At 57.2% G+C, this 16,600-nt stretch overlaps 1 protein-coding gene across 2 annotated transcripts in view; it reads right to left on the bottom strand.

The window, feature by feature from the left end:
• Positions 1–1,359: 1,359 nt before the first annotated feature.
• The window catches only part of MEIS3 (Meis homeobox 3), a 15,553-nt gene continuing 312 nt past the window's right edge, over positions 1,360–16,600 (bottom strand). The window contains exons 1-13 of one of the 2 annotated variants that reach the window (XM_039466108.2): positions 16,364–16,600; positions 14,228–14,400; positions 13,864–14,023; positions 13,714–13,764; positions 11,793–11,843; positions 11,450–11,599; positions 7,268–7,379; positions 6,952–7,100; positions 5,495–5,571; positions 5,215–5,273; positions 5,018–5,101; positions 4,590–4,643; positions 1,360–1,795 (exon numbers count right to left, since the gene is read on the bottom strand). The exon at positions 16,364–16,600 is cut by the window's right edge and continues 312 nt beyond it. In XM_039466108.2, coding sequence (XP_039322042.1) covers positions 4,594–4,643; positions 5,018–5,101; positions 5,215–5,273; positions 5,495–5,571; positions 6,952–7,100; positions 7,268–7,379; positions 11,450–11,599; positions 11,793–11,843; positions 13,714–13,764; positions 13,864–14,023; positions 14,228–14,400; positions 16,364–16,375 — 1,128 coding nt within the window. In that variant the 5' untranslated portion in view covers positions 16,376–16,600 and the 3' untranslated portion in view covers positions 1,360–1,795; positions 4,590–4,593. The remainder of the gene's footprint in view (positions 1,796–4,589; positions 4,644–5,017; positions 5,102–5,214; positions 5,274–5,494; positions 5,572–6,951; positions 7,101–7,267; positions 7,380–11,449; positions 11,600–11,792; positions 11,844–13,713; positions 13,765–13,863; positions 14,024–14,227; positions 14,401–16,363) is intronic. The other variant, XM_039466109.2, reaches the window with a different exon arrangement.

The following is a 16,600-nucleotide window of genomic DNA, read 5'->3' as shown; positions in this document are numbered from 1 at the left end:
CTCAGCCTCCCAAAGTGCTGGGATTACAGCCGTGAGCCACCGCGCCCGGTTGCGTGTGGCGTATCTACTGTGCATCCTTTATGTGTGTGTATGTTTCCGAGTGTCCATGTGCATATTGGCATGTGGGTCTGTTTATAGCGATGTGTGTGTCTCTGTGTGAATCTCTCCACCTGGGCCCACCCCAAAGGGACTCAGGGGGTCCAGGAACACATTTTTCAAGGCACTCCTCAAAAACACACACATGCCTCCTGAGCCTTGAACACAGAGCAGCGGTGAACATGGCTGGGGGTGCCAAAGAGACTCAGAGGTCCTAGGATGGATCCGAGGAGAGGGCGGCGAAGGGGGTGCGTGGATGGTGGAGGGGCTGAGGGGCGCTAGGGAGAGGGGCCTAGAGGGCAGTGAGACGAGATGAAGCAGCCGGAGTCCAAGGCAGAGAGCTCACCTGGACTCTGAAGGAGAAGGGACAGGGAGGCCCTGAAGATGTGGGTTTCCAGTGGGGAAGGGGACAGAGAAAGACAAGGAGTGAACAAGTTAGAGACAGAACAAGAGGGGCAGGGACAGAAACAGGCAGGGGGACGGTCCACACTCGCCTTGGTGGTCTCTCTGTCTCTCTCTCTCTCTCTCTCTCTCGTGTTGTGGGCTCAGAGGTCTGGAAAGCTGAGAACCCATTGGTTTCTGAGCCTGTTTTCCTAGTTAGCCCCTGCCCGTGATGGCTGCTTGCAGGCGGGGCACGGTTCCCCACGTGTCCCTCGAGATACCTCCACCATCAGCACAATCCTCCTAGAAGACAGGCAAGGCTGTTCTCCCCATTGTCCGGACGTGGAAACCGGGGCCCAGAGGTGAGATTCGAACCTGTGTCCATCCAGAAGCCTTGGAAGTGAGGGCATCCATGCCTAACCTGCTCATTTCCCACAAGACAGAGGACACGGAGAGCCACAGCTGGCAAAGTGACATACTGTGGCCCCGAGACTTCACTCTCCCCGGCAACCACATCTCTTGCAGTCATTTTGCAGCTCCCTGTACTTAAGAGGTGGCGTCTAGGCCAGGCATGGTGGCTCCCGGTTGTAATCCCAGCAGTCTGGGAGGCTCCCGAGTAGTTGAAACTGCAGGCATGCACCACCACGCCCAAGCAATTTCTTTGCTTTTGTACAGATGGGATCGCTCTACATTGCCCAGGCTGGTCTTGAACTCCTGGCCTCAAGTGATCCACTCACCTTGGCCTCCCAAAGGGTTAGGATTACAGGCGTTGAGTCATCGCGCTTGCGCCCGGCCAATTAGTATTCTTAATCGTGATCCATGAGCTTCAAACTGGTAAGAATTTGAAATGTTGAAATAGACACAAAAACTCCAGTCGGTGGCTTTGTGTTTTTAAGACTTTATCATTAAAAAAAAAAAGAAGAAGAAATTAGAGGGGAGGCGGGGGCACAGGAGGGTGAAGGAATCTCTCCAAAATGTCAGATCCGGGCAACCCTCCTTCCCTGGCTGCCCAGCCACCCCCGTCCCTTCTCTGTCCTGGCGGTGAGGCCCCAGCCGCCATCTTCCAGACACCAAGGCCCAGGAGTCCAGCGTGGGTCCCAGGCAGAAGTGAAGGCAGAAGTGGGGCTCGGGAGCTGGAGCCCTTGGCGGTGTCCTTGAGAGCCAGCCCCTTGGGTGGGCAGTCAGGCCCCCATGTCCCAGCAGGGCCCCGGGGAGGTAGGCGTTGAGTGGAGGGGCCTTTAGAGGTGGGGTCCTGAAGCCGGAGGACCAGTGGGAACCAGAGCCAGTGTGAGGCTGGTGGGCACAGCGGAGGCTGGATCTGTGGCCAGGGGAGGAGAGGCCAAGTCAGGAGCGGGCAGGGGGCCTGTTCCCCACCCCAGCCCGCTGTGCAGCCCTCATCAGCACCAACGTGAGGGGGACACAGAGTGGCTGGCGGAGAATGATGCAGGAATGTGGGAGGGCCACAGAGAGAAGAGACGCAGTGATGAGAAAGAGGGAGACAGAGAATCAGAGCAGAGGCGAGGGTGGGAGAGAGACCCAGAGACAGAGAGACGGAGAACAAGGACAGAGACAGGCAGAGTGGGACACAGAGGCCTGGAGGGGGTCGGAGAGGACGACGTGGGGGGAGAGAGAAGCAGTCATACAGAAACAGACCAAATGGAGAGATGGAGAGAGAGTCCCCTTCACTGGACTTTGTGCCCCAGGAGGGCAGGGCTGGGGCTGTCATGATCACTGTTGTGTCCCCAACATCACCCAGCACAGGGCTGGGCCCAGAGGGGCTCAGGGGATGGATGGACAGATGGATGCTAAACTAAGGAGTCAGGACTTTGTCCAGATGGCACTAGGGAGCCACAAATGGTTTAATCCAGAGAGAGTCATACCTGTAACCACGGCGCCTTGGGAGGCAGAGGCAGGGGAATCGCTTGAGCCCAGGAGTTCAAGACCAGCCTGGGGAACAAAGCAAGACCCCCCCATCTCTACAAAAATAAAATAAACATTAGCCATGTATGATGGCGCACGCTAGTGGTCTGAGCTACTTGGGAGGCTGAGGCCAGAGGACTGCTTAACCGGGGAGGTGGAGGCTAGAGTGAGCCATGATTGCACACTGCACTCCAGCCTGGGTGACAGGGAGAGATCCTCTCTCTAAAAACAGAAAGACAAGGGAGAAGACAGCTGTGGAGAGACAGAAGCAGAGAAAAGAGCCCAGGGGTAGCCAGGCCATGGTGGGAAGCCCCCTCCATGATGACTGAGCCCAGAGATCCCTGACACTTTCCCCAGACCATGCCCACACACGCTTGAGCATGCCAGAGCTGAGTCACCCACTGCCCTACCCGGCCTGGACACACCTGCCCGTCTCTTCTTCCCAGGCTCGGCCTCCAGCACCCGCCTCCACACCCACGCCCTGGGCAGGCCTCCGCTCTCATCCCCGGGGCCTTTCTGCTGACCCTGAATTCATTACCCACCTGCCCGGCTGCCTGCCTCAACCCAGCCCTTGTGTGCAGGGGGCCGGGGCTGTCTCACAGCCGTGAGATTTCCAAGCTTTCCTGGCCTTGGCACATACTATTTCCTCTACAGAGGCTCCTCTCCTGCCTCACTCCTCCCATTCTCCTGGTCTCACCTCCGAAGTCCTCTCCTCCAGGCAGCCCTCCCTGAATCCTCCAGTCTGGGTCAGATGCCCCCTCTTCCAGGAAGCCCTCTCTGAACACCTCCCCCAATCCCAGGTCCAACGCCCACCCCTGTGAGCTCCTCTGCTTCCTGGGCTTCCCCATCCCAGGGCTGCCCATTTTGGGTCATCACCATCTGGGGATGGGTCTGTCCCCTTCACTGGACTTTGTGCCCCAGGAGGGCAGGGCTGGGGCTGTCATGATCACTGTTTTGTCCCCAACATCACCCAGCACAGGGCTGGGCCCAGAGGGGCTCAGGGGATGGATGGACAGATGGATGCTAAACTAAGGAGTCAGGACTTTGTCCAGACGGCACTAGGGAGCCACAGATGGTTTAATCCAGAGAAAGTCAAACTCTGAGCTGTGCTTTGGAAACTCCAGGCTGCCTCCCCAGCCTGGGCCTTTGCACATGCTGTTCTCTCTGCTTTTGTGAGCAGGGTACACCTGTGCAAGTGACCTCTTCTATCCGAACCTCAGTTTTCTCATCTGTGACATGAAAATTAGGCAACAGTCTTTTCCTTTTGGAGTTGTGGTAAAGACTAAATGAGAAGATGCTCTCAAGTGCTGCCATCATACCAGGCCACAGGAGACTCATGGCCTGGGAGAGTCAAATGATGCCCCCCTCCTAACATTATCCCCTACTCTGCCCAGTGGACTCCTATTCATCCTTCAGGGCCCCATCCAGAGGCCACTTCCTCTGGGAAGTCTTCCCTGATACCCCATTCCCTCCTATGGGAAAACTATGTTTTATTGTTTAAGCGGTTGCACTGGATTGTCACTGGGGTTGCCAACTTCCCCACAAGACCAGAATCTTCTCAAGATCCAGACCCTACCTGAGGCATGTCAGAAGGGAATGAAGGCTCAATTTATGTTTGGAGATGTATCATAGATGGATGGGTGTATGGATGGACGGGTGTAGGGATGGATGGATTGATGGATGGTGGATGGTGGATGGATATATGAATAATGGGATGTGTGAGTGGACGGATGGGTGCGTTGATGGGTAGACGAGATGACGCCTGGGTAGGGAGGTGGGTGAACGCACAGATAAATGGGGAGGTGTGTGGGTGGTTGGTCAGCGTGGAGGTAGATGGATGAGTAGGTTGGTGAGAGGATAGATGGGTGGGGTGAGTGGGTGAACGTGTGGCCGGATGGGGAGTGAATGGGTAGGGGAGAGGACTAGGTTTGGAAGGATGGATTGTGGGTGGACGAGTAATGGATGGATAATGACATGGACAGATGAGTGGGTGGGTGGATGGATGAACAGATGGAGGAGAGAAATGGAGTTGAAGGGACGGAGGGACGGAGGAAACATCTTCCCATCGAGCCTCAGAAAACCCGCAGTGCAGGGACCCAGGCTGACCCTGCTCCGGGTGTGCCCACTCTTGGGAGTCCTGAGGTCTTATGGAGGTTTGAGAACTGCACAGGCCCCAGCCCTCGGTCACTCACGCCTCTACAGATAGTGCCATTCGCCTTCCACGTTCAAACTCATCCCCACTGATCCTGGAAGACAAAAAAGGGGGGTCAGTGGGTCCTTCTGGGACACCCCAGATGCCTCTAAGTCTCCCACACCTCTTCCTTCACCAGGCGATCCCTCTACCAGGATAGACTGAGTCATCTTTTAAGACGGTGCTGGCCGTTTAAGAAAAAATGGAGCCTTGCGAGGTGGTGGGCTTGAAGTCTTGAAGAAGTGAGGTTGTAAGGAAAAGGTGGGAAACCAGGAAATCTGCCTAGAAAATCCCTGCTAGGCAAGTGACACACTGTATTCCGCTTGAATTGAATCTCAGGTGGGGGCGGCTTTGTTTCAGAGGTGGGGCCAGGGGTGGAGGGGCGGGGCCCAGCTAAGGGGCGGGGCCTAGCTAAGGGGCAGGGCTTACCGGGAGGCCGTATGGCCACGTGTGGCTGCGTCTCGGTGTAGCCCCCGATGGGCTGGCCCTCTGGGCTGAAGGCTGCACCCTGCCCTGCGAAGGGGGTTGGGAGGTGCAGGCTAAGCCCCAGGAAACCCGGGGCCCAGCTTGGACGCTCTCCTAAGAACCCCAGGCTCTCCGTCCCCGCCTTCCCCCGCTCCCCGTACCTGTGCGGTTGGATTGATCGATCATTGGTTGCACAATGCGTCTCCGGGCGTTAATGAACCTGAGAGGCGGTCAAGGAAACGGAGGGGGATGAAAAGAGGGAATGGGAGAGGGGCTAAGACCAACACACAGCAGGCCGGGCGGAAAGGACCGCGGTGGGGGAGGCAGGGCGGGCCGGGCAGGGGCAGAGGCTCCGCGGGGCTCGGGGCCTCCGTCAGTACCGCGGACAGCGCCCCGGCTCCCGCCCCCCGGCCGGCCCGCGGGCCCTCCTGGGCCACTCACCAGTTGTTGACTTGCAGGATGGTGAGCCCCGTGTCCTGCGCCAACTGTTTCTTCTGTTCCTCCGACGGGTACGGGTGCTGCAGCCACCAGCAAGAGTCACTCTGCCTGCCTGGCCGGCCGCGGTCTGAATCCCAAAGTCGGACCCGCCGGGGTCCCGGGGATGGGGCGCCCAGGCCCAGGTAGAGGTCGGGAGAGCTGGCGCGTCTCAGCGTCTCTGCGCTCCCCAGGATGGAGGCCAAGCGAGCCCCAGACTTGGGGCAATTACATGCCTGTGAGCCCCCGCCTCTTCCAGCAATTAGAGGTTAATTGGCCAGCTCTGATTAGAGAGACCGTGTTGGGGGAGGGGACGCCTGTGGTATGGGGGAGGGGGGTTCACTGGCGTGGGGAGGGAAGCAAAACCCAGACCCTCCCTTCCTAAATCTGTCAGAGTCTCTGTGTGGGCCTCTCCCCATCCATTTCTTTCTTTCTCTCTCTCTCTCTCTTTTTTTTTTTCCCCATTTTTTTCTCTTTTTGTTTGAAACAGGGTCTCGCTCTGTCACTCAGGCTGCAGTGCAGTGGTATCTTCATGGCTCACTGCAGCCTCAGCCTCCCCAAGTCAATCAATCCTCCAACCTCAGCCTCCTGAGTAGCTGGGATCACAGGTGTGCAACACCATGCCTGGCTAATTTTTTTTTTTTTTTTTTTTTTTTTTTTTTTTAGAGATAGGGTCTTACTATGTTGCCCAGGCTGATCTCGAACTCCTGGGCTCAAGCGATCCTCCTGCCTTGGCCTCCCAAAGTGCTGGGATTACAGGTGTGAGTCACTCTGTCTGGCCCTCCATCCTCTCTTTGTGGCTCTCACATTTTCTTCTCACTCTCTTATGTCTCTCTCTCTCTCTCTCTCTCTGGGATTCAGTCCCTCCCTGCCTCCAAGTCTCTGTCTGTCTCTGCCCCTCTGTGACTCAGCCTCTCCCTGTCTCTGTCTTGCTCTGACTTGGTCCTCCCCAAATTTCTGTGTCCCTCTGTTCCTGGCTCTGTTCTTTTCCTCTGTCCTTGGGGCAGTGTGGTGCAGTATTTAATGCCAGACTGCCTGCCTTTGAATCCACTTCTGGCTGTGTGACTTTACACAAGTCTCCTAAACTCTATGTTCCTCCATCTTCTCCACATCTGCTACATGGAGATAACAGCAGCCCCTCCCTCCAAGGGTACGTTGGGTGGATGACTGATGGGTGGGTTAATGGACGGATGGATGGTTCGTGGGACAGATTTAGCGAGTGAAGTGTCCCAAGCAGCACCTGCACACGGGTGGCACTCACTGCTGCCGGCTCCTGTCGCAATTCTCCACGTCTGTGAGTCTCTCGAAAAATTTCCCGCTGCCTCACTGTCCCATTTCTGGGTGTCTCGGGGGTCCCGGTCTCTGCGGCCCGCCCTCCTCCATCTCCCCACGCCCACCCTGCACCCAGGCAGCAGGGCTCTCACCGAGAGGTGCTGGAACAACCAGGCTCGCATGATGTTGGTGGCCACCTTGGGGAAGATCCCCCTCTTCTTGTTCCGCCGTCGCTCCTGGTCCAAGTCCTCACCTTCCTCACCAGAACTGGGAGAGGCTACACTGGTGTCCAGCCCGTCTCCTGAGGGAGGGCAGTGAAGAGTGGGGGACCAGAGGGCCCCAGAACTCTCCCCTAAGACACCACCCCACACCCCAGGCATCTCTGCCCCTCTGGAAGTCCTACCTGCAATCTACCTTCAATCCTCTAGTTGACTTCCCTGTTTCCCCTCCACCTCCTAAGATTCTCACCTTGGTCACTGGAGTTGTCCCCACTCTGGGAGGCCAGGCCCCCGCTGGATGGACCCGGAGTCCCCAAATGTACAGACCCGCTCTCCTCGTGTTCTCGAGTCCATATATTATTCTATAAAACAAGAGTCAGAAGTTAGTGCCAAGGCTTGGGGCATGGGCTCTGGAGCCAGGACCGCTGGATGGGAAGCCAGTCACTGCCTCCTTCCCGGCTGTTTGATCTCAGGCAAGTCACGTCCCCGCTCTGAGCCTCCGTTTCCTTCCTTGGAAAATGAAAGACAGGCCGGGGCACGGTGGCTCATGCCTGTAATCCCAGCACTTTGGGAGGCGGAGGATCACCTGAGGATCACCTGAGATCAAGAGTTCAAGACCGGCCTGACCCACATGGTGAAACCCTGTCTCCACTAAAAATACAAAAAATTAGCCGGGCGTGCTGGCAGGTGCCTGTAATCCCAGCTACTCGGGAGGCTGAAACAGGAGACCTGCTTGAATCTGGGAGGCGGAGGTTGCGGTGAGCCGAGATGGCACCAAGCCACTCCAGCCTAGCCTGAGCAGCAAAGTGAAACTTTGTCTCAAAAAAAAAAAAAAAAAAAAAAAAAAAGGAAAAGAAACACAAAATGGACAATAATATTCCCGATGGAGTGTGGGCAGTATTCAATAATGAGTTCATTACATAGAAGCTCAAACAAGATGACCTTACACCATCTAAAATCCCTGGGGCCAGGCCGGGCGCGGTGGCTCACGCCTGTAATCCCAGCACTTTGGGAGGCCGAGACGGGTGGATCACGTGGTCAAGAGATCGAGACCATCCTGGTCAACATGGTGAAACCCCGTCTCTACTAAAAATACAAAAATTAGCTGGGGGTCGTGATAGGCACCTGTAGTCCCATCTAGTTGGGAGACTGAGGTAGGAGAACTGCTTGAACCCGGGAGACAGAGGTTGCAGTGAGCCGAGATTAGGCCACTGTGCTCCAGCCTGGCAACAGAGCAAGACCCTGTCTGCCTCAAAAAAAAAAAAAAAAAAAAAAAAAACCCTTGGGGCCAGAAGCGTCTCAGGATTTGGAAAATTCCACATTTTATTTTTATTTTGAGACAGTGTCTCACTCTGTTACCCAGGCTGGAGTGTAGTTATGTGATCTAGGCTAACTGCAGCCCCTGCCTCCTTGGTTCAAGAGATTCTCATGCCTCAGTCTCCCGAGCAGTCAAGTAGCTGGGGTTGCAGGCACCCACTACCACACCTGGCTAATTTTTGTATTTTTAGTAGAGACGTTTCACCATATTGGTCAGGGTGGTCTTGAACTCCTGGGCTCAAGCAATCTACCCGCCTCTGCCTCCCAAAGTGCTGGGGTAACAGGCGGGAGCCACTGCACCCGGCCCATTTCACATTCTTTGGCAGTAAATCCGTGCATACACCATGCAGTTTGCAAACATCGCAGGCGCAGGCAGGGTCTGGGGCACAACCTCGTCATCAAACTAACATTTCTACAGCAACATGGATGAATATTTAACTAAGTGGCATATATAAAGACCGTAACTAGCCCCTCATCAGTTCAGGTCAGCTTTTGCTGCCAAATGAGTTTGCACTAAATTTATGGGATAAAATCCAAAACTTTCAGTTTCACAGATTTGGAGGTCTCAGATTTGTAGCTAAGGGGGTCTGGGGCTGTGTTATCTTTTTCTTGTCTTTTTTTTTTTTTTGAGACGGAGTCTTGCCCTGTCACCCAGGCTGGAGTGCAATGGAACGATCTCGGCTCTCGGCAACCTCCACCTTCTGGGTTCAAGCGATTCTCCTGCCTCAGACTCCTGAATAGCTAATTACAAGTGCATGCCACCATGCCCGGCTAATTTTTTGTATCTTTAGTAGAGATGGGGTTTTACCATGTTGCCCAGGCTGGTCTCGAACTCCTGACCTCGTGATCTGCCCGCCTTGGCCTCCCAAAGTGCTGGGATTATAGGTGTGAGCCACCACGCCTGGCCTTATCTTTTTCTTTTAAGAGACAGAGTCTTGCTCTGTTACCTAGACAGGAGAGCAGTGTTGAAATCTTAGCTCTCTACAGCTTCAAACTCCTGGGCTCAAGCAATCCTCCCACCTCGGCCTCCCAAGTAGCCAGGACTACAGGTGTGCCTGGCTAATTTTTCTTGTTTTCTGTGGAGATGGCATTTAACGATGTTTGTCCACACTGCTCTTGAACTCCAGCGTTCAAACGATCCTCCTGCCTCAACTTCCCAAAGTGCTGGGATTACAAGTGTGAAGCCACGGTGCCCAGCCTCGTATTTTCTTTATCCAAATTCCAACACACTTTGAGGGACTTGACAGTGTGTTGTGTTTACCCTGTACCCCTGCTCTGTGCCCCAGGAGGTCAGCTCACCCACATGGACTGCAGCAAGACTTTGTTTTTCAGTTTAAGGTTGGGTTCAATTTTAGATTAAAACCACCTGGCAGATGGAACCCACCCTTAAACGGAAAAACTGTGTTCTTCCACCAAAACTCTCAGCCACTGTCAATCAGTCTGCTCCTCTCTCTGGTTCTGGTGACTACTCCCTCTCCCATCCTCCTTCTTTTTTTGGAGAGAGTCTCACTCTGTCGCCCAGGCTGGAGTGCGATGGCGTGATCTTGGCTCACTGCAACCTCCACCTCTCAGGTTCAAGCGATTCTCCTGCATCAGCCTCCTGAGAAGCTGGGAGTACAGATGCCCACCATCATGCCCGGCTAATTTTGTATGTTTCTGTAGAGATGGGGTCTCACTATGTTCCCCGGGCTGGTCTCAAACTCGTGGGCTCAAACGATCCATCCACCTGGCCTCCCTAAGTGCTGGGATTACAGGCATGAGCCACCGCTCCCGGCCATCACCAGGGGCTACATTTTTCTGTTTGTGACTGTAGTTTCAGGGTTTGGTTGTCTCATCTGTCACACCGCTTTGATTCCTGTGCAAGTGCGTACAAGTCTCTGGGACTTGGCTGGGCGCAATGGCTCACGCCCACCACTCTGGGAGGCTGAGGAGGGCAGATCACTTGAGGTCAGGAGTTCAACACCAGCCTGGCCAACATGGTGAAATCCTGTCTCTACTAAAAATACAAAAATTAGCCAGTGTGGTAGTGGGTGCCTGCAGTCCTAGATAGGAGACTGAGGCAGAAGAATTGCTTGAACACAGGATGCAGAGGTTGCAGTGAGCTAAGATCACACCACTGCACTCCAGTCTAGGTGACAAAGTGAGGCTCCATCTCAAAAAAAAAAAAAAAGACCAAGGCTCCGGGACTATAGGTGTGTCTGGCCGTAGGGTGGTCGTCACGTGCGTGTATCTGAGGCTGTGTGGGGTGGGTGTGTGTGCATGTGCTGTGAAGATGTCACTGCCGGGTGTGCCAGCAGCAGGATTGCATGGCTGTGGCTCTCTTGTGACTTTTTACGCAGCCTCAGGGAGCTGGGATCCACACGCTGTCCCGTGTGTGTCTGCTGTCTGGTGTCCTGAGTGGATAAAACTAGTGAGGCTCCATCTGACATGGCGCCACCTCGTTGAGTTGCTGGGTTTGATTCTGTGTGGCTGCATCTGAGCCTGTGAGTCTATTTCCAAGTCTGCGTGGATGAGCGGTGTGTGTGTGACCTCAGCTGCAGCCCGGCTGTTACATGGCCAGGGTCACGTGTGTGCAAGAGGGCACCGTGGCTAGTCTGGGCCCAAGCGTGCCTGTATCTGAGTTTGCCAGGCAGTGCCTGGGGCTGTCTGGCTCTTTCTCCATCTGTGTGGCTGCTGTGTGGCTGGAGCGGGTGTGCGTATGCGGTGGACACATGTACTCGGAGAGCGGGGTGCGGAATGTGGCTGTGTGTTCCATGCTGCTGCTGCTGTACGGCTGGAATGTGTGTGTGAGTTTGTGGTAAATGCTGCGTCTGGCTGTGAGCAGAAATGGCTGTTGCTGAGCTGGTGTGGCCATGTGTGGACCTGCATGGATGTGGCGGAGTCTGTGAGGTGAGTGGAGCCTGCAGCCGCTGTGTGTGTGTGTGTGTGTGTGTGTGTGTGTGTCCCCGTCTGTGTGACTGTGATATAGTGGCTGCGTGGCTGTGTGTGTCTGTGTGCCCCGTGATCAGGCCGACTGTGGCCCCATCTGAAGCTGTGTGGTGCGTGTGCGCCCGCCTGCAGTGTCCAGGCGTGGCAGTGGCTGAAGGGTGCTGCCTGGCACCCACCCGGGGCCCACCTGGTCTGGGAGGCTGGGGCAGGAGGCGGGGTAGTCCTCGAAGTCCTCCCTGCAGCTGCCGTCCCGATCCTCGATGACCAGGTCGATGGGCATCTTTCCCTTGAGGCAGGTGATGTAGCGGTGACAGAAGTTGTCGCACAGGTCGTGGACCTGGGGGGGCACCGGGGTACTGGGGGGGGGGGCCACCCGGGGGCGCAGGGCTGGGGTGCACAGGGCTGGGGGCGGCATTCTGCTTCAACTCCGGTGGGGAGAGAGCTGGAAGGTGCGGGGTGGAGGTGACGAGAGCGCGTGGGATGCGGGGTCAAGCAAGGGGCTGGGTGTGGAGCGGGTGAGACGCACTCACCTTCTCCAGCTCCAGCAGGTGGAACCGCAGCACCTGGATGGCCTGGATCATCTGAAAACAGGGATGGGAGGGGAGGGGAGACAGAGGGAATCGAGGGAGGGAGCAGGGAGGGAGGAGGAGGAGGAAGAGAGGAGAGACAGAGAAACAGAAAAAGTGAGATAAAATGACCCGGGCGGACGGGAGACCACAAAGTCAGCAGGCGCACGGGGCAGAGAGAGAGGGAGAGACAAGGAGAGAGAAGCAAGAGGCAAACAAGGCCCATCACAAGGGCAAGAATGAAGGGGAGCCCAGCGGTCCCTCAGCACCACCGCCTCCACCTGCTGGCCCCCAGCTCCAGGCCCACCCCCCACCCGCTGCAAGCCACGTTTCCCAGAGCCCTTTGCCAAAGCGTTTGGCCAACAGGAGGCACTGGCAAGAGCTTGGGGAGCAAAGGACGGGAGAAGCCAGGCTGTTTTCCCGCCTTTCTTCTTCGTCTTCTTCTTTTTATTATTATTATTTTTAGATACGGAGTCTAAAGTCTTGTCACCCAGGCTGGAGTGCAGTGGCACCATCTCGGCTCACTGCAACCTCCACCTCCCAAGTTCAAGCGATTCTCCTGCCTCAGCCTCCCAAGTAGCTGTGATTACAGGTGTGCGCCACCACGCTCAGCTAATTTTTGTATTTTTAGTAGAGACAGGGTTTCACTATGTTGGCCAGGCTGGTCTTGAACTCCTAACCTCGTGATCCACCCGCCTCAGCCTCCCAAAGTGCTGGGATTATAGGTGTGAGCCATTGCACCCTGCCTCCTCCCTCTCTTCTTTCTCCGTCCGTCCTTCCTTTTCTTTTTCTTTATTTCTTTCTATTTCTCTAGATATTTATGAAAGACAGGATCTTGCTCTGTTGCCCAGGCTGGAGTGCAGTGGAGCTGATGAAGGCTCAGTGCAGCCTCGACCTCTTGGGGTTGAAGCGATCCTTCCACCTCAGCCTCCCAAGTGGCTAGGACCACAGGTGCGTGCCACCACACCCCACTAATTAAATGTTTTTGCAGAGATGGGGTCTCACTACATTGTCCAGGCTGCTCTTGATCTGTGGCACACTCAAGCTATCTTCTGGCCGTGGCCTTCCAAAGTGCTGTGGTTACAGGCGCGAGTGGCCGCACCAGCCTCCTCTCCTTGGACAGCAGTCCCCGTGCTTACTTTGCTGTGGGTGCTGTTTTCCTGACGGATGGAACATCAGACACTTTTTGAGCCCTATTCTGTGCCAGGCGCAGTCCCATGCACTTGACTCGCTTTCACACATTAAATCAGCACAGTCGGCCGGGCGCGGTGGCTCACGCCTGTAATCCCAGCACTCTGGGAGGCTGAGGCGGGCGAATCACGAGGTCAAGAGATTGAGACCATCATGGCCAACATGGTGAAACCCCTTCTCTACTAAAAATACAAAAAATTAGTCTGGCGTGGTGGTGCGCACCTGTAATCCCAGCTACTCAGGGGGCTGAGGCAGGAGAATCGCTTGAACCCGGGAGGCGGAGGTTGGGGTGAGCCGAGATTGCACCACTGCACTCCAGCCTGGGTGACAGTGTGAGACTCCATCTCAAAAAAAAAAAAAAAAAAAAAAAAAAAAAAATCCCCACAGCCGCCCTCCAAGACAGAAATTACTACCAGCCACACTTCACAGACGGGACACCGAGCACTGAGTCGTGGAGTGCAATTTGCCCTGGTCACAGAGCTGGGGCGAGGCAGCGCTGGGATTCGAACTCGGGCCAAGGGTCCCGTTCTCAGACTCTCGGGGACCCCATGGCACGTGGGCAACAATCAATCATGGCTGTTTGGGGACACGGACCAGGCGGGCTCCTCTCTGCACCCCCTCAACCAACCCTGGGAATGGGGAGTCAGGATGGGAGACTGACGGGAAGGGGTGTGGGGGAGGGCCTGGGTCTCACCAGATTGTCCAGTTCTGGGTTGGAGGAGAAGAGGGGCCGCTCCGAGTGAACCTGGGAGGGAAGAGAGAGGCAGGCAGGGGCATGTCGCGCCTCCACCCGCCCCTCCTCGCTGGGTCTCCGGGTGGGCGCGTGGTGGGCGGGGGTGTCCACCTGCTTAGCGAAGGCAGCGATGTCTTCGTTGAAGGAATCGGAGGAGCAGACGTCACCGCCGGGGGGCGTCCCCAGCCCAGTGCTGGCCGCATCTCGGGGAGAGCAGGTAGCCAGTTCACATTTCTCAAAGACCAGGGCCAAGAGGGGGAAGAGCGGGTGTCTGGGGAGGCAGGAAAAGAGAGAGGCTGGGGAGAGGCTGGTGGGGGGGCGGGTGGAGGGGCTGGGAGGGGGACAGGAGGCCCCGAGGGGATAGGAGACAGAGACCTGTACACAGAGAGACACAGACCAACCCCAGGAACTGAAGAAACAAAGACAGACAGGAGGACAGACGGAGGACAGGAGCCTGAGTCCAGCGCCCGCTCACCCGTAGATGTCATCCTTCTCCCTCTTCAGGCTGTCGCTGTCCAGGCCGAGGGGCAGGGGCTGGGGAGGCCGGGGTGGGCCATAGGGCCCTGGTGCTGCGGGCACTGCCTCCGGGAAGCCAGCCAGGGCTTCAGGGCCATCTGCGATGCCTGGGTAGTGTGGCAGCTCATCGTACTGGGGGAAGGTGAGAAACAGGGAGCCCCAGGGGGCTGAGGAGCTTCTCCATCCTGCGACCCAGGAGATGCCCCTCTGTCCCAGAAACCTGCCTCTGGTCCCCAAGTGTCTGAGCCCCACCCCTTTAAGCCCTCCTGGCCCCCTGGAGCTGTCTGGGTGGGAGTCAGGACCCCGTCCAGGCAGAATGCTGACTTTTGCACAGGAGGACCCAGAGGGAAAGACAGCAGGGTCTGGCTGGGAGGGAAGAGAGACGGAGAGAGCGATGTGAGACGACAGAGACAGAGACTGAGGGAGAGACAGAGACAGACAGACAGACAGAGAAGGAGATTGTCAGCACTGACACCGTCCACGGGGACCGCTCCCATTGCTGTACACAAAGCACACACAGAAAGCCTCCCTGTCCGCCGTTTCATATCGCGGCTGTCAAACAGGCGCATCAGAGTATGTCTCAACACGTCACACTCCACTCACCACGTGAAGCCACCACACACAGACACAGCCATACACACCAACCCACGTGCACACTCGTGTGTCAGCCACACCCCAATACGGCCCCCACGTGCACGCACACACACAGCCAACAGCAGGCACAGGAATGAATGCATGATTGAGACATTTAGCACACGAATGAATGAATGAAGGAGGCATTTTGCACCGGGCCTGGCCGGTGCTGTGAGCACTTGCTGATGGAGAGGGTCACTCTGCACGGCCACACAGATGCACCCCAGAGAAACACCATTATGGGGCGGGTCGCCCGTGTCCTGCTGTGACAGAACCTTGTGCCTGGGAAGCCAGAGGCACCTTTCAGCCATCAGGTCAAACCCTTTCTCAGGGATGAAGACACGGAGGCTCAGAGAGGGAGCAGGAGGAGGCTGGAACATTCCTGCCTGGTCAGGCACCCTGGCTCGGTGGCCCGCTCTCCCTCTCCCTCTCCTAACTTCTCCTGCGCCCTGAAGTTGAATCCAACCGCTCCCCGCTGCTCACGGTACTCATCAAACGCGGTCCCCACAGCCCACCCTGAACCCCCAAAGCAGGCACGCACCTCCTCCCGTCTCCGTTCACATCCCTGGGGAGAGAGGCTCCCTGGGGCCGGCAGCCTGGTGAGCCCACCCCTTCCACCCCGTCCCACTCCTAGCCCTGGAGGAGCAGGGGAGGCTTGGAACAAAAGTAGACGGAAGAGAAGGGCGGAAGAGGGAAGAAAGGGGGGCGGTTGAGATGGATAAGGAAGCCTAGGGACAGAGAGGAAAGAGACAGGGGCAGAGAGAGGGGGGCAGAGAGGCAGAGAGAGGGGGAGACCCAGGTCAGAGAGAGGGGAACAGAGGCAGAAAGAGCGAGAGAGGGGGACAGAGGCAGAGAGAGCGAGAGAGGGGGACAGAGGCAGAGAGAGGGGGTAGATCGGGGCAGACAGAGGGGGACAGACAGGTAGATAGAGGGGGAGACTCAGAGAGAGGGGGATAGAGAGGCAGAAAGAGAGGGGAGACCCAGGATAGAGAGAGGGAGACAGAGAGGCAGGGAGAGGGGGACAGAGGCGGGGTGGGGGAGACCCAGGCAGAGAGGGGGGGATAGAGGCAGAGAGAGGGGAGAGACCTGGGGTAGACAGAAGGGGACAGACAGGTAGAAAGAGGGGGGAGACCCAGTCAGAGAGAGGGGGACAGAGGCAGAAATTGGGGGGAGACCCGAGACCCGGGACAGGGAGAGGGGGACAGAGGGGCAGAAAGATGGGGGAGACTGGGGCAGGGAGGGGGAAGCTAAACGGTGGGGGAGGAGGCGGGGCCGAGGGGCAGGGAAAGGGGGCACTTAGGGGCAGAGAGGGTCACAGAGGGACTGAGAGAGAGGAGACCCAGGGGCAGGAGGAGGGGCAGAGACAGAGAGATGGTGGAGAGGACGGATGGACTGACGCAGGCCAGGCCGGAGAGGGGGGATGCTGGGGCAGGGGGCGCGGGGTCCCCGCCCTGAGACCTACCTTCCGGGCCATGGGCTGAGGCCGGCGGCAGCTCCCGGGTCCCTCCAGAGCCTGGCCGCGGGGGAGGGCGCAGCCCGGGGCCGCAGCCCCCGACGGCCCGCGGAGCCGATGCCAGGGGGTGGGCAGGAGGCCGGGCGCGCGCCCCCCCACCCCCGCTGCCGTCAGCGGCAGGCGCCGGGCCGGGTGGGGGCTCCGTGCATGGACCCCGGCCCCGGCCCCCAGCGGGGGTCACGGCCA

This window comes from Saimiri boliviensis, chromosome 14, assembly GCF_048565385.1.
Source record: "Saimiri boliviensis isolate mSaiBol1 chromosome 14, mSaiBol1.pri, whole genome shotgun sequence".
Taxonomy (NCBI): domain Eukaryota; kingdom Metazoa; phylum Chordata; class Mammalia; order Primates; family Cebidae; genus Saimiri; species Saimiri boliviensis.
Note: the sequence above shows the minus strand (reverse complement) of the source record. Positions and strands in the feature narration are given on the sequence as shown.